Source organism: Megalops cyprinoides, chromosome 20, assembly GCF_013368585.1.
Source record: "Megalops cyprinoides isolate fMegCyp1 chromosome 20, fMegCyp1.pri, whole genome shotgun sequence".
NCBI classification, from domain to species: domain Eukaryota; kingdom Metazoa; phylum Chordata; class Actinopteri; order Elopiformes; family Megalopidae; genus Megalops; species Megalops cyprinoides.
Window position 1 is genome coordinate 16,483,887 of NC_050602.1, and position 27,059 is coordinate 16,510,945.

At 40.9% G+C, this 27,059-nt stretch overlaps 1 protein-coding gene and 1 non-coding gene across 5 annotated transcripts; both read left to right on the top strand.

Annotated features, from left to right (window-relative positions):
- The first annotated feature begins 1,096 nt into the window (after positions 1-1,096).
- LOC118795945 (anosmin-1-like) lies at positions 1,097-25,162 on the top strand. 4 transcript variants are annotated; one of them, XM_036554757.1, is made up of 15 exons: positions 1,097-1,382; positions 7,058-7,105; positions 13,896-13,958; positions 14,428-14,635; positions 15,035-15,219; positions 16,062-16,191; positions 18,030-18,232; positions 19,390-19,525; positions 20,111-20,176; positions 20,508-20,663; positions 20,900-20,994; positions 21,977-22,145; positions 23,564-23,787; positions 24,166-24,307; positions 25,001-25,162. In XM_036554757.1, the coding sequence occupies exons 1-14, from the start codon at positions 1,203-1,205 to the stop codon at positions 24,304-24,306; spliced, it is 2,004 nt and encodes a 667-aa protein (XP_036410650.1). In that variant the 5' UTR covers positions 1,097-1,202; the 3' UTR covers position 24,307; positions 25,001-25,162. The 4 variants fall into 4 exon arrangements, with proteins under 4 accessions (XP_036410650.1, XP_036410651.1, XP_036410652.1 ...); XM_036554758.1 differs by lacking the exon at positions 25,001-25,162 and having other exon boundaries at positions 20,511-20,663; positions 24,166-24,992; XM_036554759.1 differs by lacking the exons at positions 20,111-20,176; positions 25,001-25,162 and having other exon boundaries at positions 24,166-24,992.
- Positions 22,796-22,889, top strand: trnai-uau. The gene is made up of 2 exons: positions 22,796-22,833; positions 22,854-22,889. It is a non-coding gene; the product is annotated as a tRNA-Ile (tRNA).
- Positions 25,163-27,059: the final 1,897 nt, after the last annotated feature.

Here is a 27,059-nt window from a genome sequence, read left to right on the forward strand (position 1 = left end):
ACTTCCAGTTCAGCTGTGAACATTTTATATATTTCTGGTTTAAGTTTTGTCAGGTAATTTTATTTTGCGAAACATTATATTATATTCAGCAAATCCAGAATGTGGTTTGGAATATCATATGCCCTATTTATGAAATAATCGGCGTTACACACGTTACTGAGATAAAAGATGTTTATGATACACGTTGTGTGTGTGTGTGTGTGTGTGTGTGTGTGTGTGTGTGTGTGTACACTGCTTAGGCATTTTTACACTCTCAGTCATAAGGAAACTAAAATATTGTGCGTATGTTGTACCTTTTAGTCTTGTTTCTTAACAGAGGTGTTCTTACATCTACTTCTTTTAATTCTTGATTTCGGGAGATACTATGGACTGGAGGGATGGACTCCTAAACCAAAAGAATGCCAGTTGTTTCAGTGTTTTCTTTATTTTTCCTCCTTCCTTTTTTGTTCTTCTTCCTTTTTATGTTTTTCTTTCTCCCCCGTATTCTTTCCTCGCGGAATATTTCGCATCATTTTCAATTATTGCTTTGTTGTAGTATGTATTTCTTATACAATCCAGGTTTCCAGGGACTAGTTTTGTCGATTACAGGTGATGTGTATCTGTAATGGCTGTGCAACAGATACCACAACTTGAAAGTGTGCTGCAAACTAGTCCATGAGTGAATAAACGACAGCTACTAAATAAGAGAGCATCAAAACATATGTACGTTATTTATGAAAACATAATACCATTCAATCACGACAAAGAACAAGCCCTTTCAAATGTACGCTTTTCTGTAGTAGTTTAACTTTTGCGACATTTTATAAATTAATTCCATGACCAAAACAATGCACTGCCGGCCACTGAAGTGAACGTAAATGTTGCCAACGTAGACTTAAGTACAAACTTCACAAATATAAACCATTTATAATGTGTGCAACTGTGTATAAGATTGAGAGAATTAAGATGTTTAACCGTTAAAGACATCGACCCTATTGCCTCCAGTAATATTTAAAATAGTTGTCTATAAACGTGCGCTTTTTTAGCATTTAATGAAGCATCGCGTATGCAAACAAGAGGGGGAGTGTCCGGGCTCCTTCTGTTGTACACATTGCTACAGCCGCAGAGCGTAGAAACGTGATTTCCAAGTAACGCAGAGGCATTCACAACGAGCAAGCTGAATCAACAGGAACAAAGCACCATTTCAAAGGAACACCGCAAAAATGACCGGCCGCCGTGTGGCCCTTGTGTTTCTGTGGCATTTATTGGGGTGCACCGTCGCGGGGAGAGCTGACGCAGAAGACGCAGCCGAACTTTTGGAAAAAATCAGCAGCGCAAGATGCACTTCGCGCTGCCTGGCGCTTCACATGACGCAGCTCACCGCTTCTTTCAGGCATCTCCAGGTGAAGTAGCGCGGTGTCGTGTCTCATTCATGTTTTTCTTAATGTGTGCACCAACTCTAGAATGGATTTACGGTACAAAAGCTGAAACAAACAAATAAAAAAAACTACATGTGTTTTATATTTAATGCTGTGTGTAGCTAGTTTAAGCGTTTAAAGAATTAACTGGCCTACGTTTGCTTTTTAAAAATGCAAACAAATGCAGATGTCAGCAATGAAATGAGATGTAATGATATTGCAGTCATTTGTCATTTATGCATTCTGAAAGTGATTAGTGTCAACTCTTTTTAGTAAATGGTATATGCTTTTGTCGTGATTTTGCTTTAGTCCTCTGATTAACAGGTTAATGTTATGTGTTCCAGTCGGGTTATAGACACTGACAAAGGTGGTTGTGGTCAAGAATTAGATCAACTTATGTGTGACATGGCTGCAGGTGGTCCTGGTGCTAAACTGAAGCGTGAAACATTTGTCAGTGGATGCAGACAACCAATGGCTATTAACTATACCTGCCACAGGTATTCTTAATTCTAAGTGCTGTGTATGTAATAACTACATCTGAACAACAAACCACCACAACCTCAGCTTTGACCTTTCCCTATCATGAAATTCCAGTCATTTGTATAAGACAAGTAGCATAGATTTCATTACTTTGGATGTTGCAATGTGATTCTTTTCCTTACTGTGGAATGCTGTACCATATTTGTATTCTTCTTATTTATTAATTTATTTGGTATACACCTTTGTTCATAGCAACGTATAAAGAAGTCCATAAAGTAGTGAATAATGACAGACTCAAATGCCACTTGCTCCAGATTAGTGAAATGTGTAGAATGCCAACAACTGCATTCTGTCGAGTTCATTGCTTGTTTTCAGTTCCCATCTCTGGGTGCTGGAGGTCAGTGTGTCGTGCTTGCTGAGTGTGTGGTCGTGCATCCATTCAGAGACAGGGGCCGACAGCAGCCCTTATTCTGAGTGTGTGTGGGCAGCACATTTCTCCTTGATCTAATTTTCTTCCCCGCTTCCTGTTCGTTTCATGGCTGTGATTTACTTCTACGGGTGAAAGCGCTGACCCGCTCGTACGGGAGGGGTCACCGGCTCTCTGATGGCTACAGCTGGAAAATGACCTTTTCCAGGAGCCCACAGTAATGATGCTGTAATGCACAGACTTTGTAAGGTGTGAATACAAAAAAAGAGATCAGTGAAGTGTGCATGAAGTGCATGTTTTTATTTACATGTTCTACAAAAGGAAAATGGACCCTGGAGAAAGTGTCTAGTTGGATGAACACAACATATGCCAGGGAGCCTAAATGGCACATACAAGGTACATTAATAAAGAATTGATCTCCACCTGAACGCTTCCCTGGCATATGAAAGTCATAGAATAAAGGTGGGTACTTCTTGATCTGATGAAGACACACCTTGGATTGAAACATTGTCCTGTGTGCACTGCTAAAATAAATTGCTTTCAGAACCACAGTGTGCATATTAAAGTCTTTCTGGCTTTTGAGATGAATTCACTGGACCTAGAGAACGCAAACCAGACAGCAAGCCAGTCAGCATGTGTGCATTTGCGGAGCAGATACATGTGCACAGATGTATTGCTTTCTTTCAGTTCTTCAAACAAAGGAAAGATTATGTTGTTATTGCATATTCTCATTTGTCTCACAATAACAGCTTGTTTGTCAAAGCAAAGCTCATTGTTTTGGTCGATTGCATTCTAAGCCATCAGTGGATAACTGTCAAATATATGACATCTTTCCTTGGTTAATAGGCATATAAAGCTGTCATTACATTGCTGTCATCAGGAATGAATGTGCTTTGGATTAACTTTGGAAATGTTTTTCTGCTTTGTTTAAGATGCCCTGTAATTCATCAAAACAGCTGTAGTTGTCTGTGTCTGTGCAAAGAAAGGGCTTTTTGCTAAGCCGCAATGCAGTCATTTATGCCCACAATCTGTCATCCCATCTCTGGGAGAGTAATATCCTCACTGACAACTGCTTTGGTTGTATATGTCTGCTACTCTGCTTAAAGTCCCTTTTAAGAGGTCTCAATGGAAAAACATTGCATAGTCCTTCATCCTGAAAAGAATTCTGGGATATGCACATTTCTAGGCTATTAATGAATGTGTGAGGATTAATAACCTGATGGCATATGCAGTGAAGAGCATGAGTCTTGGGGCTATGATAATGTGTGTGTGTGTGTGTGTGTCTGTCTGTGTGTGTCTGTATGTGTGTGTGTGTGTGTGTGTGTGTCTGTGTGTATTTGTGCGTGCAGTGCTTCCCCTAAGTAACGGGCCACCATGCTGGGAAAACCGGCGATCATGCCTAAAGAACTTGAGTTATGTGTGGTCTGGTTCAGGCTTAAATGATGGTCACCGTCAAACTGAAATGTGATTGGATAAAATATGCTAGAGCAGAATGCAACTGGTTATATGGAATGGCTTTTCAGTAGACATGTGAAAAAAAATACAAATAAATTCTAAAACACTTTAACATAAATAAATGTTTACCAATAGCTCAGGCTAGCTTGCATGAAATGATTTCAAACCAAGCTCTGGTATAACAAAAAATGGTAAGAAGTGTATCATTTTGAAAAAAAAAATATATATATAATTGTGTGATTACTGTGCATAGTTTGCCAGTATAGGCCTATACAATATTGTCTGTTTTCAGAGAATAGATTATAGAATCAGCCATTTGCAATGCTCTACAGTCTCGGTTTTCTGTAGTCTTATCACACAGGACGAAAGTTGCTGCCAATTACCTAGGTAACTATATGACCTCAGTATATTTAATTTGATTATATCATCTGCTCTCACACTATCAACATAGCAGTGAACTTGCATCATCTACATGCTTGAGAGCGACACACATTCATGCGTTTCACCAGCCTGGACATGTCATGCCTTTCTTACGTCAGGGAAAACCAAACTCCCCAGAAGAGATTATTCTCCATGTACTGATAATATGGAAGGCTGTGGAAGCACACTGGGTCTACTAGGTAGCTGTAGCACGGTGGTTGCAAAGCTGAGCTTTCATACTGAAGGTTATAGATTTGATTTGTGTCCCGGTCATGAAGGGGATGTAGTATACTGAAATTGTGGAAGTAATTTGGCTGAATAAATGTTGTTGGAGACAAGTACCACCTTTTGCCTTTTTAACAGTCATGAAGTTCCAACAGCACAATGAATCTGGCTCTGTGTTCAAAATCTGTATTTAATTGCCCTGTAATAGTCATGACTACGATCACAACCCTTGATGACTTTAAAGGCTGTTTTCCTGCCACGATAAATGTTGGAGCTGCAGATACAGAGGCAATAAAAGTCCAAATGGGACCACTTTGTTGAAATGCATGTTTACAGGATGCGAATGACCACAAATGACACCAAATGTCCCCGTTATGCACAACCTCAAGCTTTGCCCTAATAACACGCTGTAACGGGAATGACATGGGAAGGCAGTAAAAACCTTAGCATGGCTTTCCAGGGAAGTGACACGTTAAGGTCCTCTCACGCAAGCAGAAAGTAGCTGGGAGGAAATGTCCCCGCGAAGTGTGGCTGAAAAGAGGGACTGCCTGTGTGTGCGCGTTGATGCGACTACACACGGTCCCCTGGTGGGATAGAGAATGAGGTTTGTAAGGTGCCACCATTAAATCTGCAGGTGGTGATGGGCAGGGTCTCGGACTAGAAATAACATTTAAATATGTAAGAATTTTTTAATTTAGTAGAAGAGAGGGACTTTCCCCTGGACTTAGAGGGCCACTTCATCCACAGGTTTCTGTTTGATTTATTGTGGGGAAGACTGTTAGAGGCCAAAACAAACTGCTGCAATCAACTTGTGTTAACTGAACCCTTAAAATGTGGCGGCGCAGTACAGAAATTAAGGATCTGGGGTTATAATCTGGTTATATCTTTGATTTCCAGGTGGGGCACTTTCATCGTACTTTTGAGGTAATTATCTTAATTGCTCCAGTAATGAGTATGTGTCTGTAATTCATATAGATTGAAGTGTAAGTTTCTTTTGTGTTTAAAACAGCACTCTACCTCACTTTAGCTGTGCTTACAGTGAAGGGGAAGGGAGGACTATGTTACGGACTACAAGTCTAGAAACGGCACATGATGAACTGCTCCAATTTCCCCACACCCTTTTCACAGCCTTTAATGTAGCCTCTCCTCTCGCTTCCCCTCACGTCTTTTCAGATGGTATCTCCAGTCAGAATTTCCTGTGTGCACGGTCGGAATAGCCCAAGAGAAGTTCCCATGAAGCAGTCTCAATGCACACACTACTAATGGAAGAAACAAAATACTCCTACCAAAACAAACACCAAAACAAACAATGAGGAGTTTGTGGTGCTGGCTGCAAGGTGTGGCTAAACCGGCACAACAGTACAAGTCAGCAGAACCTGTCTGTGAGGTCAAGGGAGCGTCATCTGTTATTTCAAACCCTGTGCCACGACTACAGTAATTGTTGGTGATCTTTTATCTAAGTCTGTTTGGAGCAACAAAGAAGAGGAGATGTACGTTTCCACTCTTCCTGCAGTAGTGACCAAGTTGATTCAATTGAAAGCCTGCAATAACAGCAAAAAAAAATCCTCTTTGAGAGGATAAAAGTGTGGTCTTTGGTTGCATGTGTCCAACGTTTATTAATCAGCATTTAATGGGCCGTAGAGTGGGTGTGATCCTAGTGTGAGGGGGAACCTCCCTGGGGGTTTATTTTCAAATATGTATTGACTTTTCCAGGAAATTTAAAGTTGAGTTCAAGCTGCAATGGACAAAAAAAAGAGTTAAATGATCATTTCAAGCTAACCCAAGATATTTTTCAGAGAACAGTACGGGGTAGCCATTAAATCCTTTGTGAAAGATTAGGCGTGGTGCACTAAAAGTATAGTACTTCTCCCTATGCAATCTAAGAGTGTACACCAGCTTTAATCAGCCTCGGAATCTAAAGGAAAAGTATTTTCCCCCACGCCATGGATTTAGTTTATTTTTTCCACAAATTACACCAAAGTCTAAGTGCCAGACTTTTTTTCACTAGTGACACTTAAACCTAAGAGCATGCAATGTCGTTTGTCACCCCCTTTTCAGTGACTCACTTGTTTTTTCTTTTCTGATCTATCTTTGATACCTCTGGGAAGTGTGACAGAGCCCATTGTAATGTGCGGAGACGGACTTACTCTCACGAGTTTCATTTTGCTCTGCAGGACCCCAACCAGTAATTAGCGTCGTTAAATTTAATTGAAATAAGCGTGAAGCCGTCAGCAGCAGTGGCATTAGATGAGTGTGTTTGGCTTTTCTTCTGAAAGAAAGGTTTGTTTAGTTTGGAATGCTTAGAGCGGCTTATGGATTTAACACTGATTTTCTTAATTGCTGTTCTCAATTTTATGGAAGCCACGTCTTACTTGTGTGATAGTCCATTTTTATATTGTTTTTATGTTTCATCAGCAGTTTCTTTTAATGTGTCATATGCTTTAAAAAATCACAACAAAATTACATCAAAATGATTTTCCCTTGTGTGCATTCTGCTGATATCATAAGTGTGTTTTAGCTTATTCTATATACTGTTTACTAATCATGTGTGGAATTTCTGTAGTACCACACTACTGGCATAATAAAAATATTTGTACACATAAACTATGTGCTCCACATAGACTCACACTTGTCACCTTGTGCTTTGCTATAGAACGATGGTGTCCTGAGCTGGTGTGAGAATCACAGGCGATGTTCACAGGTAAGTCCCTTCTGCCCCTCCCCCTTCCCCAGGTTTCAACAGAGTGGGCTGTGATCCAGCCCCTACTTTCCTCCTTCTCACCTCACTCTAAAATCAAGACCCTCACAACAGTCAGCGTTAAGAGGTGATGCTTTAAGGCTTAAGCAAAAATCATTTTGATCACAGTTGTTGTACTTAGATCAAGGTTTTAGTTCAGTTTTCCCTCAGTTTTGTCCAAATTGTTACCGTATGCATACAGTTGAAGAAGGTAGGTCATTTTTCTTTATTGAGTGTCAAAGTGAAAAAAACCTCACAATATATAGACCATGTTCTTTTCAAGTGGTAAGATGGAAAAACACAAGGCCAAGTTGCACAATAGACTTTGGGTGGCATGGCTTTAGAATCATGTTTGATCTGTTTGTGTAAGGCAGTGCAGCCCAAATCACGTTACTTGGCTTCATTTTGTTATCAAACATTTTAATGGAGGATGGCAGACATACAGTATTGGCGAAAGTGTTTTTACTGGCTTACAAATAATATCTGCTTTGTACAGGAGTCATTTAGAGTGTGTTTTGTGTACTGAAGGCATTTATGGTGGAGATATGATCTGCGATTTTTTTGTACTGTACATAATGGGTTACAATGATATGCATATAAATTGATTTAGTGTAAAAAGACATTGATGGCAGTATTGTTTCTCAGTGAGGGTGTGAAGTTAGGAAGGCTTTATAGTCTCTGTAAGTGGTGAAACTTTGTGTATCAGGGCAGGCATGCAGTACATTTTTTATAATAAATAAAATGAACTGGCTACCTATTGGTAAATAGATAACTGCTTCATTAAGATATTGTCAGTAAATGCAAAGAGATACTGTGTTGAGATTAAAAAGGTAGAAAATGCAGTCAGAAATATATCATTTAGCATTTAAATAGGTTAATTGAGCACCAACAAACCAGTAACACTTAAATCCCTAGCATGAGGGCAGCTGGATGCTCTGTTGCTCCCCACTCCTCTCTCAAACTCTGACCCTACCCATAATCCTGCCTGTCTGCACTGTGACCCCTTAGCAGGTGAGCTTCAGGACTGGCTGTTGAGCTGAAGGGCTGGGAGCCACAGTGTAAGGTCACTCCTTGTGTGGTCATCTTATTAACCTCACTCTCCAGGCTATCAGGACCCCAAAGCCCTTTTGCTCAAACAGTGTGTCTCTCTGCTGGGATGTGTGAGCTTGCAGAGGCCCTTGCTGATCTAACATTTGTGTCATTTTTTCTATTTTTTCAAGGATTCCAAGAAATACACCAACACCATTCATTTTCATTAATGGGTTATAGTCTTTGCGCGCCTTCGGTGCCAAGTTACGCCAGCCCGACAAATGATGACATAAATAATTTGTATGCCATGAACCAGAGTTGAAGACATCCACATTAACAAGCTGGAACCATGGCAAGGGTGAAAGTCTTAAACAGAGAATGGAAAAAACATGGAAACCCTTTCAATTTCTTCACGGGACAGAATTCCAGAGAACTCATCAGAGCAAAGTTAACATTTTTGAGGGATGTTTATGCTGAAATGGAAACTAAGGCACATTACTTTTAATTGACTATTTTATAAGCAACTTTGTCATAATTTCTATATCCAAGCCTATTCATAGTGGTCCTCTTGCAAAGAAAAAAATTATTATATGAAAAAGATAATTTTTTGCCATTCTGTTGCCTTGTGTCCAACCATGAACATCATCTTTAGAAAGTCTTTTCCATTTTAAGCCTCTTTACACATACATTATCTTTTGTCCAGCTGTGTATTTAAATTAGCACATCCTGTATGTTGACTACACTGCTTTGCAAAGATTTACATGTGGTCTCCCAAGGTCATATTGAAATACTCCTAGAATAAATCACTCTAAACTACCATACATATTTAGAGCATGGCCGGTTGCCTTTAACAGCTTGTTAAATTGTTTGTGGTAAGAGATTCATTTGAACCATATGAAAAGGCAGTAGCTTTGAGCCATGCAGTATAATCCCCATGGAGTAAGGTCTAGGTCAACCTCTTTTTCTGTGCCATACAATGGATTCATATTTATAGCCTTGCTGTAGACCGCATCTTTTTTCCGTTCTTTGATTCTATAAGACAAGTATTTTCCTTTATGTCTCCTTTTTACAAACCGAAAGAGAGATGTATTAAATTTGCGTCGCGTGGAGGCTTTTTAGAAGTCCAGAAATATAGGAATGTGACTTTTCAGACCATCAGCTGAAGCTGTTGACCACCTGTGTCTTAACCACCCGGGTGACTCCTGGACATGTCTGGCGTAGGTGGTGTCACCAACTCCAGCCACAGAAGTTGCCATCTCATCCTGTCTTGAGCCTATGCAACACAGAACATTCCTGCCCCTCAGGACACACTACCTTTTGATAACTTGTGGTGAACTGATTGGATGTACTGAAATAATTACTGTGTGCTTTTTTCTAACCTGTGACATGGGAATGATATACTACATGGAGTTGTATACAGAGAGTTGCTTTCTCACCATGGCGGTTGTATGTTAATGGAATTTCCTAGCTTTATGCACCTCATGAATGAAAGCTGCTGGTTTACATATGGTTTCTTTTATGGGGACGTGGAGAGGTGGGGGAGCTGGTTGAACCCGTGACAATTTCCGTGACAGTTCAGTAAATCGGTCTCCAGCCTGGACTGTCTTTACTTACTTTAGTCTGTGCTAAATAAAATGTTTAAAGCTGTGAAAACCTAGCCATGGACTGGGACAGGTTTTAATCTAAACCAATGGGTAATTTATGTCCTCTGAAATCTAATTTGCCGACATGTGTTCATGTCCAATGTATTGCAAAACCAAAGTTTGTTACTTATTAAAACAAAGTGCACACATCCTGACACTTCCATTCCCAAGCAGAAACAAGCTTGCTTCTGTTGTGCTAATTTGCTGCAGGTGTTGGTGGTGGGCATGGCCAGGTGTTATTTGCCAGAGTTGTAGCACAGTTACCAGGGCTGCTGTCAGCCCTCCCCAGCCAGACACTGGAGCCTGAAGTACTGGGATTGTCTTAGTTTGGATAGCAACTTGGCCCTTAAGACTAGAAAACATAGTACCGAAGGTTAAGAAGAGAGTTCACGTTTTTGTTGGGCCAAATTGCACAGAAGTTTTCACAGCTCCTTGAAAATCGGTTGAGTTGAAACTAAGATATTACAGGATATTATGGATATTACAGCACAGAACGTTGTTTGCACTGAAGGTCATCGCAGACTCTGAGAGCTGCGGAAAACATTAAGCCAATCCTTCAGCAGACACGCAGGTCTTGGGGCTCTTTTTACAGGGGGTCTTGTAACCTCCCACCCTCCAAGCTTATCATATGGGAATAATCTACTTGTACATGGCACTGATTGTTCCTTAGTAAAAGTAGAGGGTAAAAAGGTATGCACTTGCTGTACATTTGCATGGTTAAATTTTGAACCTTCTATTCATTTGCTCCTTAGTATGGATTAAATCCAACTTTTGTGGGATTGATTTATTATTATGCCTATTGTGTGTTACACTGGATGATAAAATATCACCTTAAAGTATATTGTGTTGAAGATACTTGCGTGTAACCTGCTCCGCAGCACTGTGGATGTACAGAACTACAATGAGTGGCTTAGAGTTTCTGTGAGACAAAGATAGAAAAAAACATAATTCATCACAAAAAAATATTTTCCTGACAAGAAAAGCATGACATCAATTTCTCATCAAAAAAGGCATTTGTATAGCTTGCATTTTTATCAGAAACAATATTATTAGATTTTAAATTTGTGTTCATAGAAAAATGTAAGCCAGGTAGGCATATTTTTCTTACAATATCACACATTTCAAAAAAAAAAAAAATCTTCCATGTTCCTTTTTTAATAAAAAGCAATCTTAAAATGAGAAATTAAGAAAGGTTTTCTCTTTTACAGTGCACTGGCTGAGCAGCTCTAGAAAAGACATAAAGAGTCACAGTAAAGTGTGATTGGAGAGCTCCTGCTGGGAGATGACATTAACCGTGACTTCAGAGTGACTAACAGTCTGTGTCAATGCAGATGTGCTCCATGTCCACTTTCTATGCGCTCAGCTTAGAGAAGAACATCTGAACGGAATTAGCCACTGGGAAATCTGTGTGTGGAACAATTTACGGTCCTTTGTAAACGCGATTTGGAGAGCGCATTGCGAAAAGTGTGGTGACCTGAGGGCACGGTCTGCAGCGTTAACATTCATTCTCTCTGACTCGGTGGAGAAGCCAGTCTGTCACCTGCTCACCCTGGTGCGCTGCTGTTAAGCTCTCTCTCATAGGGAAAGCAGAAAGATGGACTGTAACATCTGATGGAAATGGACCTATTTCTCTATTCTTTGCTTATTGGGAGGGAAGTGTTTTTTTTAGTGTTTTCCTTATTTACTTTTCTGTTTCCCTTACTGCCCCCCTTTTTTGATGTTAAGACCAGACTTTATCCCCACCCCTACCCCCCATTGCACCAGGACAATCCGTGAAGCAGTGGGAGTCCTGAGAATGACAGATTTCATGCCTGCCAAAAGATAAAGCTGCAAATCCTAGAATGAGTCCTCTTAAGCCACACTTACCACTGCCCAGGCCATATGTAATCAGTGGTGTAATCCTTACCCATGGCAACCCACAGCAGAATATATGTCTTCAGCCTTTTAGGGCCCATGCTGTGTTTGTGCCGGTTATGGGGCAAGTATGTTAGCTATTTGAAGTCTTTAGTGACAATCTGAGGTCGCTTTATAGCAACCAGGCCATTTTTTGCCTGATAATTCTCATTTTTCAGAGGCAAACAAGGGCCATTGAATTTAATGTGTCAAGTCAGCTTGTTGGAGGAGTGTTGTTAAGCATGTGTAGCCAGTAGCACATCAAACAGGATTGGGTGGGGGGATGTTTTTGAGGAGGTCAAAGGAGGAGTTTACCCACCTCTGCTCACCACTTTACCAAACAGCTGTCCTCAGTTGCAACGGCTAGCATCTCTGGTTGGTCTGAGAAAGATACAGATTCTAGAACAGTCATGACCCAGCCTGACTGGAGTATGAATGAGTGGAAGACAAGAGGAAATTATAATGAAGTTACTTTCATTGTAAACTTCTGTTGAAGTTCAGAAACAGAGCCAGGAATATTCTAGAATCCATATGGTCTCCAGGAAAGTTGTCCTGTGTGTTTGCTGCTGCTCTCCCTAAATGATTACATTTCACTTGCGGTAAGACCGCAAGGCACCTAATAAAGTGCCTGTTATTAGCATGCAAAGCAGTTTTAAGCAAATAGCAATGAAAAGCTGGATGTCATGATATGACAAATATCTGCTGGAAAACTCGCATCGGATCACGTGATTGCGGGAATCTTTCATCTGCAGGGGAAACCTGATGGAGAACATGAGGGAAAGCAGACCTTTAACCTTGATCTAATGTACCTTAAAATACAGGCCTGTATGACATATGTGATAATGGCATCTGCAAACATTTTTATAAGTATGTAATGATCACATGTTGTCATAGTGCACTACAAGGTCCTTGTTCTGGAGATGAAAACGAGCATATGCCTGTTGATAAATGTTTTTCTCGTCCGCTTGCCAGCGATTCGGGATGTATTTTTAGCACTGTGGACCTGGCATTGGGAGGTTCAGCCATGTGAAGGCTGCGTTGGGAATAGATGAGGGTAGATGTCGGAATTTTTGCTCAGATAACGCGCAACAGATGTGTTCTGCAGCCCATTTGAAAGAAATTTAAACCCACAGTTGCGGAGTAAATAAAGTCACACTGGGGGGTGCAGGGGGTTAGGCATGTTCGATAAATTAGGCTGGAGTCTCGTGAGGGGAAGGCAGTGCCACACAGAGAGCAGTGACAGCTCCCCCCCCCCAGATCCCTGGCTGGAAAGTGCCTCAACAAGGATTCCACTGGACCATTCTTCACACCCAGAAACGAAGCCAAGCCATGCTACATTGGCTACCTCCCCTCTCACACTGGTATTCATATAAAAACTTCACACATTATTTTATAATTGTTGAAAGAATATTTCTGAGTTTGGCAATTTGATGACATTTTTGTATACGGTAAATGCAAACCACTGATGAAGAACAACCACCCTGACTGTTTGTGAAGTGTGAACAGTTACTGACTGCATATTGTGCATGACATTTTGGAAATATTAGAGTGGCCCTTGCTATGCCTGCTGCTCTGGCCCAGGCCAAAGTAAATGAGCATCTCTGTGGTTGAAAGAAGGATTCTGTAATGTTGAATTAAGGATCTCAGGAGGCTTCAGCTATAATGCCCATCTGATTAAGTCCAAACAGAAATGGAGAAGCACAGTAACAGCTGAGCAGGCTTTCATCATACTGCTATGATAGATCGCCCTCTTCAAGAGCCTTACTGAATCAAGGTTTCTGAACTCAGCACACACTGAACTCTGAAATGCATTCTCACACTGTGTTTTATGCACCACTGCCACCTGAAAGGCTTACACTAGTTACCCATGTTCCAGGCACTAGCCACACACTCCTAATATTCCCCCATTCCCAAGCCAATTCAGTATAAAATTGAATAAATAGTGTCCAAGTCATAACTCCAGAAAGACCATGACACAGCCACAATCAAAAGAATGTAGAGGCAATATTCTAGTTGCAATAACCACATTATTACAGCAGTCCTTGGTTAGAGACAGAAATGTTTATGCATACTGCTAAGCACATGCTATGCATTATTTTTAACTATGACTTTTTGCCTGCGGTTTTTAGACATTACATGGCCACCTTACATTTTTCCTTGTTTTTTGCTGGTTTTTGTTTTGTTTTCAGTGCCTACAACCTTGCAGGGAATTATGGGAAGCAAAAAGAACCCTGTCTCAAAAGTCCTGTGAGGTCAGTGCCAATGGCATGCTGGATTTGAGTTAACTATGTGTGAATAAAGGTCATAAGTTCCAAAAAAGAGATTGGACAAGGCAGCTGCCCAACGGTAAATGAATATGCTGTGAAAGCAAGGAGAACATGTCTACAAGTGTTTGCCTTTAAGAGAAGCTTAATTTTTAATAAATTTAAATCACCTAAAGAGAATACCCTCAAGACCAGACTTGAGCAATACCCTCAGACTTTGTTATACAACCACAAAGTATTTTTACAGGGCTTCCATCAGGCTGTTACAGTTTAATTTTTTATATATTTTCATAAATTTTTATATATTTTTACAGTCTCATCATGTCATTACATTGCTAGACACCCTGAGGGTTATAACAAAAAAATAGAACAGGTGGAGGATGTTATGTTCCCCCTTTATGCCAGAGGAGGAGGGCTAAGGACTACCTGACCACCCTGTCCTGTCCTCCCCTGACAGAAGCACTATGAGTGCATGACCAGTTTGGAGTTCCTGACTTCAGTGCAGGCCCACAGGCAGGGCGACTGCCCTCCGCCACAGAGGGCCTCAGGCTTCGCTGCCGCCTGTGTAGAAAGCTGTGGCATGGACCGAGACTGCTCTGCCCCCAGGAAATGCTGCTCCAATGACTGTGGACACACCTGCCAGGCCCCCAACAACCTATACAAGGGTGAGTGACCCACTGGCCCTGTGTTCCACATGGCCTCTTACAGTGTTACTGTACAGTTTGTATTATATTTTACACACTTTATTATGGTTTTTATTATATTAATTCCCAGATAATGTGTGAACATAACCCCAGCTATAATGTTAAGACTGCATTGATACACTACATTACTTATTAGCTTAGTAGTTCCTCTGGAGTGTGTTACTGTAGATAGCTAAAAATTTGTTAATTAGTCTTCTGGTCTTCTGATTAGAAGACCAATCTCTTAAGACCCAAGATGCACTGTTGCACCTGTGGTGTTATACATTCAGAATGTATGCACAATGCTGCAAGGTACATATACTGCAGCAGCAGGATCTTGTGAGGTCTTTGTAAAGAAGCTTGTTGTCTCGTGCCCATTAGGTGTCCCTCTGAGACCCCGGAGAGACATGTCCTTTGTGGAGGACACACTGGGTCAGCTGGAGGTGATGTGGACGTCCCGTTTCAATGTGTCCATCGAGCCAGTGCTGTATATCCTACAGAGACGGTGGAACCTTGGTGTTCACCCCAATGAGGAGGAAGCCACACCCTGGGAGACTGTTCTCATGGTAACAGCATGGCCACACTATCCAACATATATTTTTCCAACTGCACTGCAAATCTAATGTAGCAGCTCTTTAAGCATGCTCAGCTAAGGAAAAAACACTGACAAAGACGAGTCATCGTTTGTTGTGTTACTTGTTGCATCTTAGCACTGAGGGATAGCTTCACAGAAGTTATTTGCTTGTTTTTTTTACTATGGGCGTTTTCTGTTATCTCTGCTAATAAAGATGTGGATACAACTTGAAAGACTGGATGAGCCCTACTGCAATGAGGAGATTTGGACTCCCTTAAGAAGACAGTAAATGGGAGGATGTTGTTAAGGAACGGAAAGGAAAGCTTCACATCCGAGGCTGTGTCCCATGGAACGTGTTCGTTCCAGATCACTGCCTTTGCCCTCACAGCCCCAGATCTGGATATAATCATACCCCCCTCCCCTGCGGCTGTAATTACGGCAGTCTGGGACATCATAACGATTATATCTGTTAGGTTGTCATAGCAACTCTGATACTGTTTGGGGGTTCCGTCTCAAATCACAAGGCTCCCATTAAGAGACAAGAGGTCTCACCTTTTTCATATTTTGTGCTATTTGTGATTACTTACAGCAGGAAGATCTACTGCAATCTTATATGGTTCACTTTAAACAGTATATGTTAAGTAACTGTTGAGAAAGTGAATCTGGTTATAAAGGCATGTGAATTATAGCCTGTATTTTGGGGAGATGGAACAGTTTCTCTTCTTGTGTTGTAATTTATCCCTTCTCACTGTGAGGCCTCTCCTCAGTCTGGCCTAGGTGAAGGAGTGTCTCGAAGAGTATTAGACTCAATCCTGCCTCTCTCTGACCCGGCAGACCATGGCCAACCGGGCAGTGCTAAGGGACGTGCGCCCCCACAGATGGTACCAGTTCAGGGTGAGTGCGGTCAACAGCCAGGGCACACGCGGGTTCACCACCCCCAGCAAGCACTTCCTCTCCTCAAGGGGTAAGAGCACTCCCTCACTTCAGCCAATCCCATAATGTCACTGCATCTCTCCTTAGTGCTCAGCTGTTAGTCAGGAGTGAGTGAAATAACCTGGGCCAGCCAACAAGCCAAACATCTTACATTTGTTTTTTATCCATTTGTGACCAAAAATTCACTTGTTCCTCACTTGCTCTTGGGCCATTTTAATGTAACGCTCAGATTTTTAAAATGTTTTTAGAGCTGACACCATTAACATAAAGGAGTTATGTCGTTCATGTATTGTCATTAGTTTATTTTGTCGATGTGTTTGAAGCTCTGCTCAAAAATGCTTGCATGAGTTAATCAAAAAAAAAAAATAGCTACATAATTATAGATTCAGTGTATGTTAATCTATATCTATGTAGCTACCTTCTCATTCAGTTATTCATCAGTTTAGCTCTTTCTTCAATCCATTTAAAAAAAAACCAAATCTGGCGAAGACTCTGCTAGCACACAGTACACACCCTGGTACATATTAAACCCTTATAAATCTGCCTCTATGTCATATTTTTGGCTTTCAATAAACAAAAGTAGATGAGAGACATTTTTTCTGATCTAGAAGCAGTTTTTGTTTTTTCTCCCATCATTCAATCAGTACATTTGTCCACTTCTGAATTTCATTTGTTTTCATTCAAACTGTGCTATTAGAGGATATGGTTCACTTCGGGACCACAAGGAGGCTGGGACTGGGACTGCTGTATCCAAGTACCCAGCATCCACCCATAAAGAAACACAAAACATAATTGCCTACAGACTGCATTAATTTTGAAACTGTGGTTGAGACTTGGCAACGAACATCATATTCAAAAGGACAGTTCCATTTCAGCACAAATTTTCAACAAAATGTTTAACTCAGGTGAAGGTCAAAAGTATAAAAATGTGAGCCGCTTATGGAACACACCATATTGAACCAATACATGTTTCACTTCCTGAGAGGCTGTCATTACACTCCCTCTGTGTTACCCATGACAGAATATCAAAGCTCTGCCCGCTCATGTCTTTTGGAGAAGCTGAATTTACATCACTGCTCCAGCTTGAGCAATGACATATGCTTTCCCAGAAAAAAAGCAGGTGGGGGTTTCCACAGATTAATATCAACTTCCAAAGTCTGAATTCATGAACAACGCTCCTTTGTAAAAGAATAGAGGTCAAGGTAAAAGAGGGAATCCCGTGTGACTATGCCATCTGGTGCTTCGTTCATTATGTGGAGACAGCTGCACCCAGCTGAGATGGATGAGCCCAATATCCGTCACCTTAGCATCCTGCATCTTCCAGCCCGGCATCACTCAGTGCTTTCAGCAGGCAGTGGTGAAACCTCGCCAGAGGAAAGGGGATTACAGGGCAATGAGGAAGCAAAAATAGGCTGCTCCTAGGATATAAGCTCACCCATTCACCAGTCATCTGGCGCTTAAGCCTTCTATTTTGAGGTTAAGAATGTTTCCCTCTATTGTAAAGTACACTCTTTTTTTATAAAATTTAACAAAGAGGATGTGGTGTCCATGTGGAAGTTTATCAAATTCATGAAATGCTTTTATCTCCAAAGTTGAAATAGCTTTTTTTTGCCAGTCCAAGACATCACTGTCAATATCAGAACTGAACACACCATCAGAGCCTTACATTTCCACGAAGAGTCATCCTGTGCTCATCCTCTCTGCTCATCTGTCGTACTTTTACCATGCTTTTTCTCACCTCAAATATCTTAAACACCAGGTGTTTATTTTTAATGTGTGCCTTTTAAGTGAGTATAGCATGAATACAGTAGTATAAACAGGGTAATGGCTAATGCATATGGCAAACTTACCCTCACAAACATTTTCCAGACCCTCTACCTCCAGCGATGCCTTGGAACCTGAGACAGGGGAAGGCGTCTGTACAGGTGGACGGCAGTGTGAACATGCATCTCCTCTGGGACCCCCCTAGAGAGGGAGAGCTGACTGTGCACCACCACAGAGTAACCTGGAGTTCCCACACGCCCCACAGGGTGGGCCTAGACAGGAAGGGTAGTCCCATTGTCACAGGACCGGTACGTACTCTCTGTCCCATTGAACATAAGAACAGTCAATGAAGCGAAATGTGGCATCAGTGTGCTACTTCCAGATGTATTTTTTGAATATTTTATCACAAGAATCTATTTCAATATCAGTTTTAGGAGGCATGTGTAAATACAAAGAAGCTCCTTTTTCTTGACAAAAAAATATCTTCTATTTAGCTACTCATTTAGAGACATTGACAAGAATTACAATTATTTTACTTTTGATTCTGAATGATAATCAGATTCTGAATTAAAATAGTTCTAGACATAGAAAAGCCCTCTGGTATTTCCTAAAGAAAGATAACATTTAGAGACTAGAGGTAAGTGGTGCAAATTTATCTAATGTTGTACCAATTGTACTAGATACTAGATGGAAAATAGCGTTTACACAATCTATTACGGTGAGCTGTGAGGTGTGAGGTGTCAGTGAGGTGAGCTGGCAGGGCTGATTTTCAAGTTGCTGGCACCCCATGGGCAGCAGAGCGTTAAGTGAAAAATCTTAATTTTTTGTGTTTTCTCTGATGGAGATGACAGGTCTCCCACCCTGAGACTGTCAAGAAGTTTTCTATAATAGTCCCATGTGGACTTCAGTTCACCGCAGCACACAGGCTCACATGATGGCAAAGCCACAGCTCACATCGCTTTCCTTTTTTCTGAAGCGAAAGCTGGTTTGTCGTGAGCTTTAAACGAAAGTGTCTGGTAGCTGGAAATAATTACATGTACTCCACAGTTACACCACAAAGTCTTAACACAGTGAGAATTCATCTCGGAACAAATCCATGAAGTGTGTGCTTAGGCTGTCGTGAGGAGTTTGGAAAGACATATTCATTTATGATTGGCATCTTAAAGACATTGGTTTATGTCACTCTGATAATCATGTCAGTCAACTTGTAATATTTATGAGCAAAATTTGTTAACCAATACAATAAAAGAGTGTAAATTTAAGTAGAGGTGTAGTGTAGGGGAGACACTATCTACATTAGCAAGCCATCAGTTAAAATTATGAGATTGGTCATACCATTCAGGACATCATTTCATGCACTGCAGAGAGCCTTTGCGGATATACTTTCTCGCAGTAAATAGAATGTCTTCATCTTGCAAATGTGTATAACAGCTGTGACGTTCGGATCTGTGTTAATGTCCACCAGGCTGTGTGTGAAACAACCCTTGAGCACCTCCAGGCAAACACATCCTACCTGGTCCAGGTCCAGGCCATAGCCTACTGGGGCCAGAAGCGTTTACGAAGTAAAAAAGCCCACCTGTCCATAATCACACCACCCACAGGTATAATTTCCCCTCTCTCATGACCATGACACTTTATATTACCTTACATTAGATTACATTACATTCATTTAGCAGACGTTCTTACCCAGAGTGACTTCCAGTACAATAGAACATAAGTGTATTCATTCAAGTTTTATGAGCAACTGAACAACACTTCAAAATTGACAGCGGACTAGACAGAAATCATACGAAGCTAAGTAATTGTGCGGCAGGGAAGAGAGTGCGAGAGGACACCATTTAATAATTAATAGTTATTGATAATTAATAATAATTAATTGAGGCTTATTGCTTAATGACATTTGTCACTCACTGCATGACATTATAAAAGAAAGCAGTGGTTGATGATTTCAGAATCTGGTAATAATACTTTAGGTAGCAAGACATACTTGTGTTGTATGGTATAAATGCCCTTTATCATAAATTATCTGGGTCAGAGATTAACATGTGTCACCATAGGAGACCCCTTTTCTTTATCCTTTTACCCTTTTAACCATTAGTTTGTAATTTGCCTTCCAGGCTAATGGTTAATGGCTAATGGGGATCTATTTTGTTGCTGTTTCTGTTTTTTGACTGAACATTTTCTAGACGCAGCTAATAGGATCAGGCCAGTAAGGCTGTTCAGCAGTTTACTACCCTCAATGCTACATAGAGGTCAGTTGTAACCAGTTGTGTTTTTCAGTAAACTAACTTGCATATTACTTCCCACAAACTCAACATTTTTCCTTGTGGGCTAGGAAATTGCTTTAATTAACACTTAGTGGTTTTCTCTAGTGGTCTGTAAATATGTGGTCTGACGTACTCCCCACTACAATTTTTAATTAGTGGATCAGACTGAATGACTGAACTGACTCACTGACACATTCCTTATTACAGACAGCCTATGTGGTTTTACCATTAAATGCTGTGATAAAATAAGAAGAGGGACAAATATTCTGTTAAAGTTTTTATACAGTTGGTGACAGGTCTGTGCACTTGCCTCCAGCAGCAGTCATGGCCAGAGTGGGTGGGACCAGAAGAGAGGTATCCAATGAGCTTTCCTCTTCTCACTCCACTCCCATCATTCTCAGGCTGCAGGCCGCTGCCCCTCATATCCACAGACACCAGCTCCAGGTCAAAGTGTTCTGGAAAACACCCCAAGGCAAGTCAGCCCTCTTTCAACAGGTGGTGGGAAAACACACATATTTCTGCCTGGAAGAAAGAACCTCTGTTCTTTCAGAAAGCGTAGTGTGCACAGGATGTCTTCTGAAAGACATGCAAATAAGAAGCACAGTTTAGATCTGTCAGAGGTTACATTTTTATGGATTACCTTTGGCAGAAGCCATAGGTAGCCACATAGCCACAGAGTCCTGTACCATTTTATCTTTATTGTAACAGGAAGTCTTCAAGATTCCACTGCATACCTCCTCAGATGGTATCCAGAGGTATGCACTCACAATCTCACAAAGACTGAGAAAACAGCCACAGTACAGGTGGGTCACTTCCCTTTGGCTGCTAAGGCCTATGCTGTTCCAATGTTAAAAGGTCAGGAACACACAAGCTAATTTATTTTGCTGAATTATAACACATTTGTATGCTAAATGTAAGGTGGTGCAGTATGGTTAGACAGTCAGCGCTGGCATTGTAAAGAAGGCCCCTGTGTTTCCTGACAAATAAAAGGATGGAGTCCACAAGGATAGTTCAATGTTAGTGAGCCTGTGTAGCAGGGTGGGCACCAATTGGAAGCAATGCTGTGATGAACAGTAGGGATGAACGGTTCCTGTTGCTACTTGCTCTCATTACAGACGTTCACTGAAAGTGTTCCAGAGGTTGGATCAAATGGGTTCAGAGCCATCAGGATGCACATGTCACAGCACCTTTCAAAGGCCTCCTCACTTGTAGGGAGGGCATATTTTTAGATTCCGCACTCTTTAAGGTGCATATTAGTGGGAAATGTAACAGGCTCTTAGTTCTGGAACCTAAATGGAGAGATTGGCAGTGATGTGCATTCTAACCACCTATCAGACTTGTGATATCATTCCTCTCCAGTGAGCTGAGCCAGCAGACAAAAGTGCCTTTGTTCCCCTCGGTTTTCATAAAACCCTGAAATGTAGAATTATGACGGGAAGCGGTAGAGCAGCCAAGTGAACCGAGCTTCCAACAACAGTTTATCATAAGCCCGAGCACAGCTGATGATGTGCGAAATATACAACCTGTCAGGCGTGATCTGTGTAATGAAAGCCCACACGTGACACACCGTCTTGAAGAGATGTTTTTCTTTGTATACCTCTGAGGTTTCCCAGCCTGGTTTGGGACTACTTTGAGCTCAGGTTTTCCATTCTCTCTTTGTTTTCGTTTTTGTTTTAATCGACAATGATTCTTTCTCATGTTTTCTCATATGCCTTCCATGTGTCATTGTTCTGTATCCTGAGCTCCAGGACCTTGCTCCTTAACATCTGTCCAAATTCCTGCCAGGGAACCCACTATGTCATCACCGGCCTGCTGTTTGGCTGTAAGTACAGGGTGTCAGTGATGCCCACGTCTGGGCATGGAAAGAGGTCAAAGGCCACAACCTACCTGATTACCCCACAGTGCAGAGCACTGGAAGGCAGGGAAGCGAAGTCCTTGTCCTGCCTCAGGAGTGGTAAGCCAAGCCCCTCTGAAATTAAATGCACCACTAGTAAGCACACCAGTGGACAAAGGGAAGCAGGCTCTCATTGCTGTCAGCTACATTCAAAGCGATAGTGCTTGTGCTCTCGTGCAGTGCATAATGTGTACTCTTTAGAGGCCAATATAAGGTCCAGCTCTAATGAGACAATCTCAGCCAGACAGATGTTTTTTTTTTTGTGCCAGAGTCTACGCTTATGGGAAATCAGAAAAAATGGGAGAGCAGTAGGTGTTGGTAACTATTGTCAAATGGTTTTAGGTGCTCTACTTCAGAAGGTCCATCATAAATAAAAGTGCCTTTCAGCTTTTATTTGTTTTAGGTAATCACATTAAAGAAACCATAATGACAGAATGCAGTAGAGCAACTGTGCACACTAAGAAGTAATTCACTAAATCTGCTTTTGTATGTCATTATATGTTCATTAAATTGTCTGCTGTAAGAGAAGGAATTTTAAGTGCTCTTAGCTACAGATACTGCAGATCCATTTTGTATGTTCTCACACCTGGTTCTGTTTTTTCCAAACTGAGTATGGATTTTCCAGTCAATGTGAATGTTCCAAAACTCAATCCCCCATCAGAATCGGTTAATCAAACTGGTCTGAGAACTCCTCCTTAAGCCTCACAAGGGCTCCAGTGGCGCAATCGGTTAGTGTGCGGTACTTATAAGACAGTACGTAGCAGGGCAATGCTGAGGTTGTGAGTTCAAGCCTCACCTGGAGCATGTGTTTTAGAAGTTGTAGAGGTTTAACACAAATGCTCCAAGTAACAAGCAGGAAAATAACAACATAGATCAAAACGTAAACCTATGTTGTGTTCCAGTTGTGGTGAGGAGCAGATGGCAATGTTAACTAATGTGCCTGAGTGGTGGGGTGACAGTGTAGCATAGTGGTAAGGAGGAGGGCTTGTAAGTGAGAGGTTGCTGGTGTGATTCCTGGCTGAGGTACTGCTGCTGTATGCTTGGGTAAGGTAGTTAACCCTCAATTGACTCAGTAAATATCAATATGAAGTGTAAATATCATAAGAACTCAAACTTTAGTTTCTTTCACAAAAAGTAGTGGGAACAGAAAACAGAGTGAAGTCACAACTATGTTAAAGTAAACCAGAGCTAAGCCCCATTAAGTTTACTGTGATTTAGTGTGTACTATACTGTAGTTCAGGGGGTTGACAACACTGACCCTGGAGTGTCAGAGAGGTTCCATTTGAGTTCTTAAGAGAATTTGATCAATTATTTAAGCTAAAGCTATGAATTGCATGAAATGTGGAGAATCAGGATTATTATATTGCTACATTATATTATATTGTTTATATTATGGGATCACTTCAAGAGGGTTGTGTGCAACAACACCTTTTGACTCCTGAGATCTCATGTCTTGACATCTGTCCTCCCTCTCCTAGAGCGCCACCACATGGCCAAGAAGGAGAACCTGCGGCCAGAGAAGCTGACGGTTGCCTTCCAGATGGTTAACGGCTCCCTGCAGGGGAAGTTTGGTTGGCAGGTGTCCCAGAGGGCCATTGGGCTGGGCTCCATCACTGGGTTCCAGTTCTCTTGGGCTCTGGTCTCCAGTAGCAGCATGGCATCCTCTGACACACTCATCTCCCAGACCCAGATTCTGGCTCCTGTGAGTCCAGCCTCCACCAGCCCCTCCACCGCCCCAAGCCTGGCTTCAAAAACTGCCCTGGCATCCTATGACTGATCTTGGCTTCTGATGCTGTGAAATACCAGCTAAATAAATTAGGTCCTCTTTGAGCCAATTTAATCTTATTTCCTTGTTTATTCACAGAGGATAGTCAACTTGTTACCTTTTATAGAGTGTTGATCAGGCTAGACAAAAATGTGAGCTTTTTGACTGATTTAATTGAAGAAATAAGAAAAGCTGATGGAAGCAGATTTCAAAGTAAAATTGTATTCATTCATATTCATTTCATATTTGAAACTGGGTGCTATTTCCTCATGGCAGGGTGGGTAAGGGAGTACAATGTGTTTGTCTCTGTTTCAGGACCAGTTTTCCATGACAGTGGAACATCTGCAGCCAGACAGTACATACAAGGTGCAGGTCCAGGTGCTGTCTGCAGGTGGCGGCGGTGCTGCTGTGGTGAAGACAGTGCACACACCCCAGCCCAACCACACGCTACTATGAGGTAGAGTGGTGCACACACATACACGCATACTTCGAACCTGAACCCAACAAGCTCAATTGAATGGATGAGGACAATCGAATAGGCCCACTCTCACCATGCAGTTACATCAACATGGTGATGCCAAGTACTCTGTGGTTACTGTGACATAACAGAGTGTTTGTACTGTATGATACAATAAAATGTATATAAAAATGAATGAGTGTATTGAAATGGACCTACTGCACAAAACACACACCACGTCAATTACCCTTACAGTTCTGATTGATAAATCCCTGGAAAATGCAGCCACTGGTCTTATTTTCTCACAGAACAGCCCAAAGTGCCTTTTAACCCGTATCTTCAAAATGGTAGAACATTTGTTAAACACATGGTCTTCACCTTTTATCCTCAATTAAGGCCACATGCAACCAGAGTACTGAACTGGTCATTTTATACTCAACAGCGCCGTGCCTCAGAGAATGAATTTATTCTGAAATAAATGATTGAAATAGCTACATCATGGGAATTCTCTCTCCACCCCACGTTCCTGTTTGAATTAATTGAGTTTGAAGTTTTGGGGCTCTTGGATTGCTTTTCTGAGGAAGTAGTTCACTTCAGCTTCACATTACTGATGATGTGAGATGAAGCCTTAGCCAGTGAAATAAGGCTGATGTATCACTGTGATTTGTAACGCTGTATTTCTATATGTTCCAGCATCTTCCTCCAATGTTTCATCTTGGAACTGAAATTCCCTCAATGAACAGTGGGATCTGTTTACAGAGTAGAGTTACCTTGGTAATTAAGCAATCCTGTTAACATTACCACTAACATCAGCATCAGATTTTTTGGAAAGGAAGCTGGCTCATTGAATCTATGTAAATTCAGTGCGTTTAATATATTTGTTGATTTTTAAAAAATGTATTATGGATTTCTTATGTGAAGAAATCAATTATGTATTTTGTCCTGTTTTTCATGATGTTCTTGTTTATCTTTCAGCTTTGTGGATTGTGTGGATTGTTATTATTTCTTTGTGTTTCAATACATTCAGTATGTTGTCTTCACTGACATTGATATGACTACATAATGCTTTTGATTTTTTAAAATTTTGGTCAGTTACGAGAGATATGCTCAGAAATCAGTTTAACTCAGTCACTTGTTTACCATCGGTATGTTTTATCAGAGTCATAGAATCTTATATTTTGCAAGAATTGCAATGCATGCATTTGTATATCATTTTCAAATTCAAATCCCACATGGAAAATGGAAAACAAATGGGAAAACAGCTTAGGCATGTGATAAGGGCACACAATGCATATGGCAAAATTGTAGGAAAAATCAGCTTATTTTTATTATTGGATGAGCAGCATCAGTATCACGTTGGATGTGAAATAACTGACTTTTATTGGTCTGTTTTAGCTTGATGTGTGTCTTTTTAGGTTTTTTTTTTTTTTTTCGCCTGTTGCTTTCATTCTGAAAATTCATGATGGGGAGCTGAAGATGATTTATTTGTTTCTTCCTTGTTGTATTTGCCATGTCTCACTTTCCCTGTGAGTAAATGCTATTCTGATACATGTTGTTCTCTGTGTCCTGTCATTCCTAAATTGTCACTCAGTGCAGGTTACAATACTAAATACCTAAACTATGGCTTGGCTAGGAAAGCATAAAAATGAAGCTTCTTCATTATGAAGTAATTATGTAAAAATGCCATGTAGGTTTCATAAAAATCTACAGAAATTGTGGGAAGCAGATCAAAATTATGCAAATGAATTTGCTTTTTAACAGAACAGGAATGATATCAGTTTACATTCTCAAAAGGCAATCAACAAGATGTTTGAGAGTTTATTTGAAATACACCTTGTAAATACACTGCACCCAACCCATCTCACTACTGCTTATCAGTTCTCATGAATGGTAGTGATTAAGCAACTACAACCTCCAAGTGGCCACCTAATGTAATTGAATGTGACTGGCCATCCTGAGCGAAAGGTGAAACATAAATCTGTGTCAATTAAATTAAGATCAAAGAAGTGTATTAATGTGGAGGGAGTTCAATATCCCCATCAGACCTTACACTAGAGGGAATTAACCTGTTGTTCCTTCACAGGAAGGGTTTATTCATGGGTTTTATGTCCTATTATACCACACTGGGAAAAATGTCCCCTTTGCACATGAAACATACTAGCTATCATAATTAATCTACCCCATATAAACTTGTAAATGAAAACCTAGGATGTCCTGCACTTCAATAATTATGGAAGAAAGCAGGCAACCACACACTGTTAATTTTGCTGTAATTATTAATGTGATGGTGGCGTAGGGGAACAAAGCGGAGCTGTCCCAGGTTCTGAATTAAGTAGTTTTGTAGTGTGGAATGCATCATCATTTGTAGTTAAAAGAACCATGACATAGAAAATCATACCATGAGCATATGTTTAAAAAACAACCTGCCTGTTACAGTATCAATATGTAATTGTATTATTATCGTATACATAACAGAATTCTATCAAATGTATATACGATCAGAAGGATACAGAAAAGTTCTCTATATGCTACTCATATTCTCTACCTAAAGCTAATGCATTTCTTCCAGTGCTAAGAGCTAATGCATTTCTTCCAGTGCACTTCTTGCCAGAGCCAGTGAGGCGCAAAGGTCAGGTTTTCCCCAGTAAATTATCTAATGGTAATTGCAGTGGGGAGCATGCAGTGGTAAGGAGCAGGTCTTGTAACCAAAAGGTCACTGGTTCCATTCCCAGCTGGGGCACTGATGTTGTAC

What these genes read in the sequence shown, in the direction of transcription:
- LOC118795945 (XM_036554757.1), top strand. Translation starts at nt 1,203, where the DNA reads ATGACCGGCCGCCGTGTGGCCCTTGTGTTTCTGTGGCATTTATTGGGG. An exon ending in CTTCTTTCAGGCATCTCCAG is followed by an intron (nt 1,383 to 7,057) that starts GTGAAGTAGCGC and finishes GCTTTGCTATAG; the next exon opens with AACGATGGTGTCCTGAGCTG. An exon ending in CCCCAACAACCTATACAAGG is followed by an intron (nt 14,636 to 15,034) that starts GTGAGTGACCCA and finishes CGTGCCCATTAG; the next exon opens with GTGTCCCTCTGAGACCCCGG.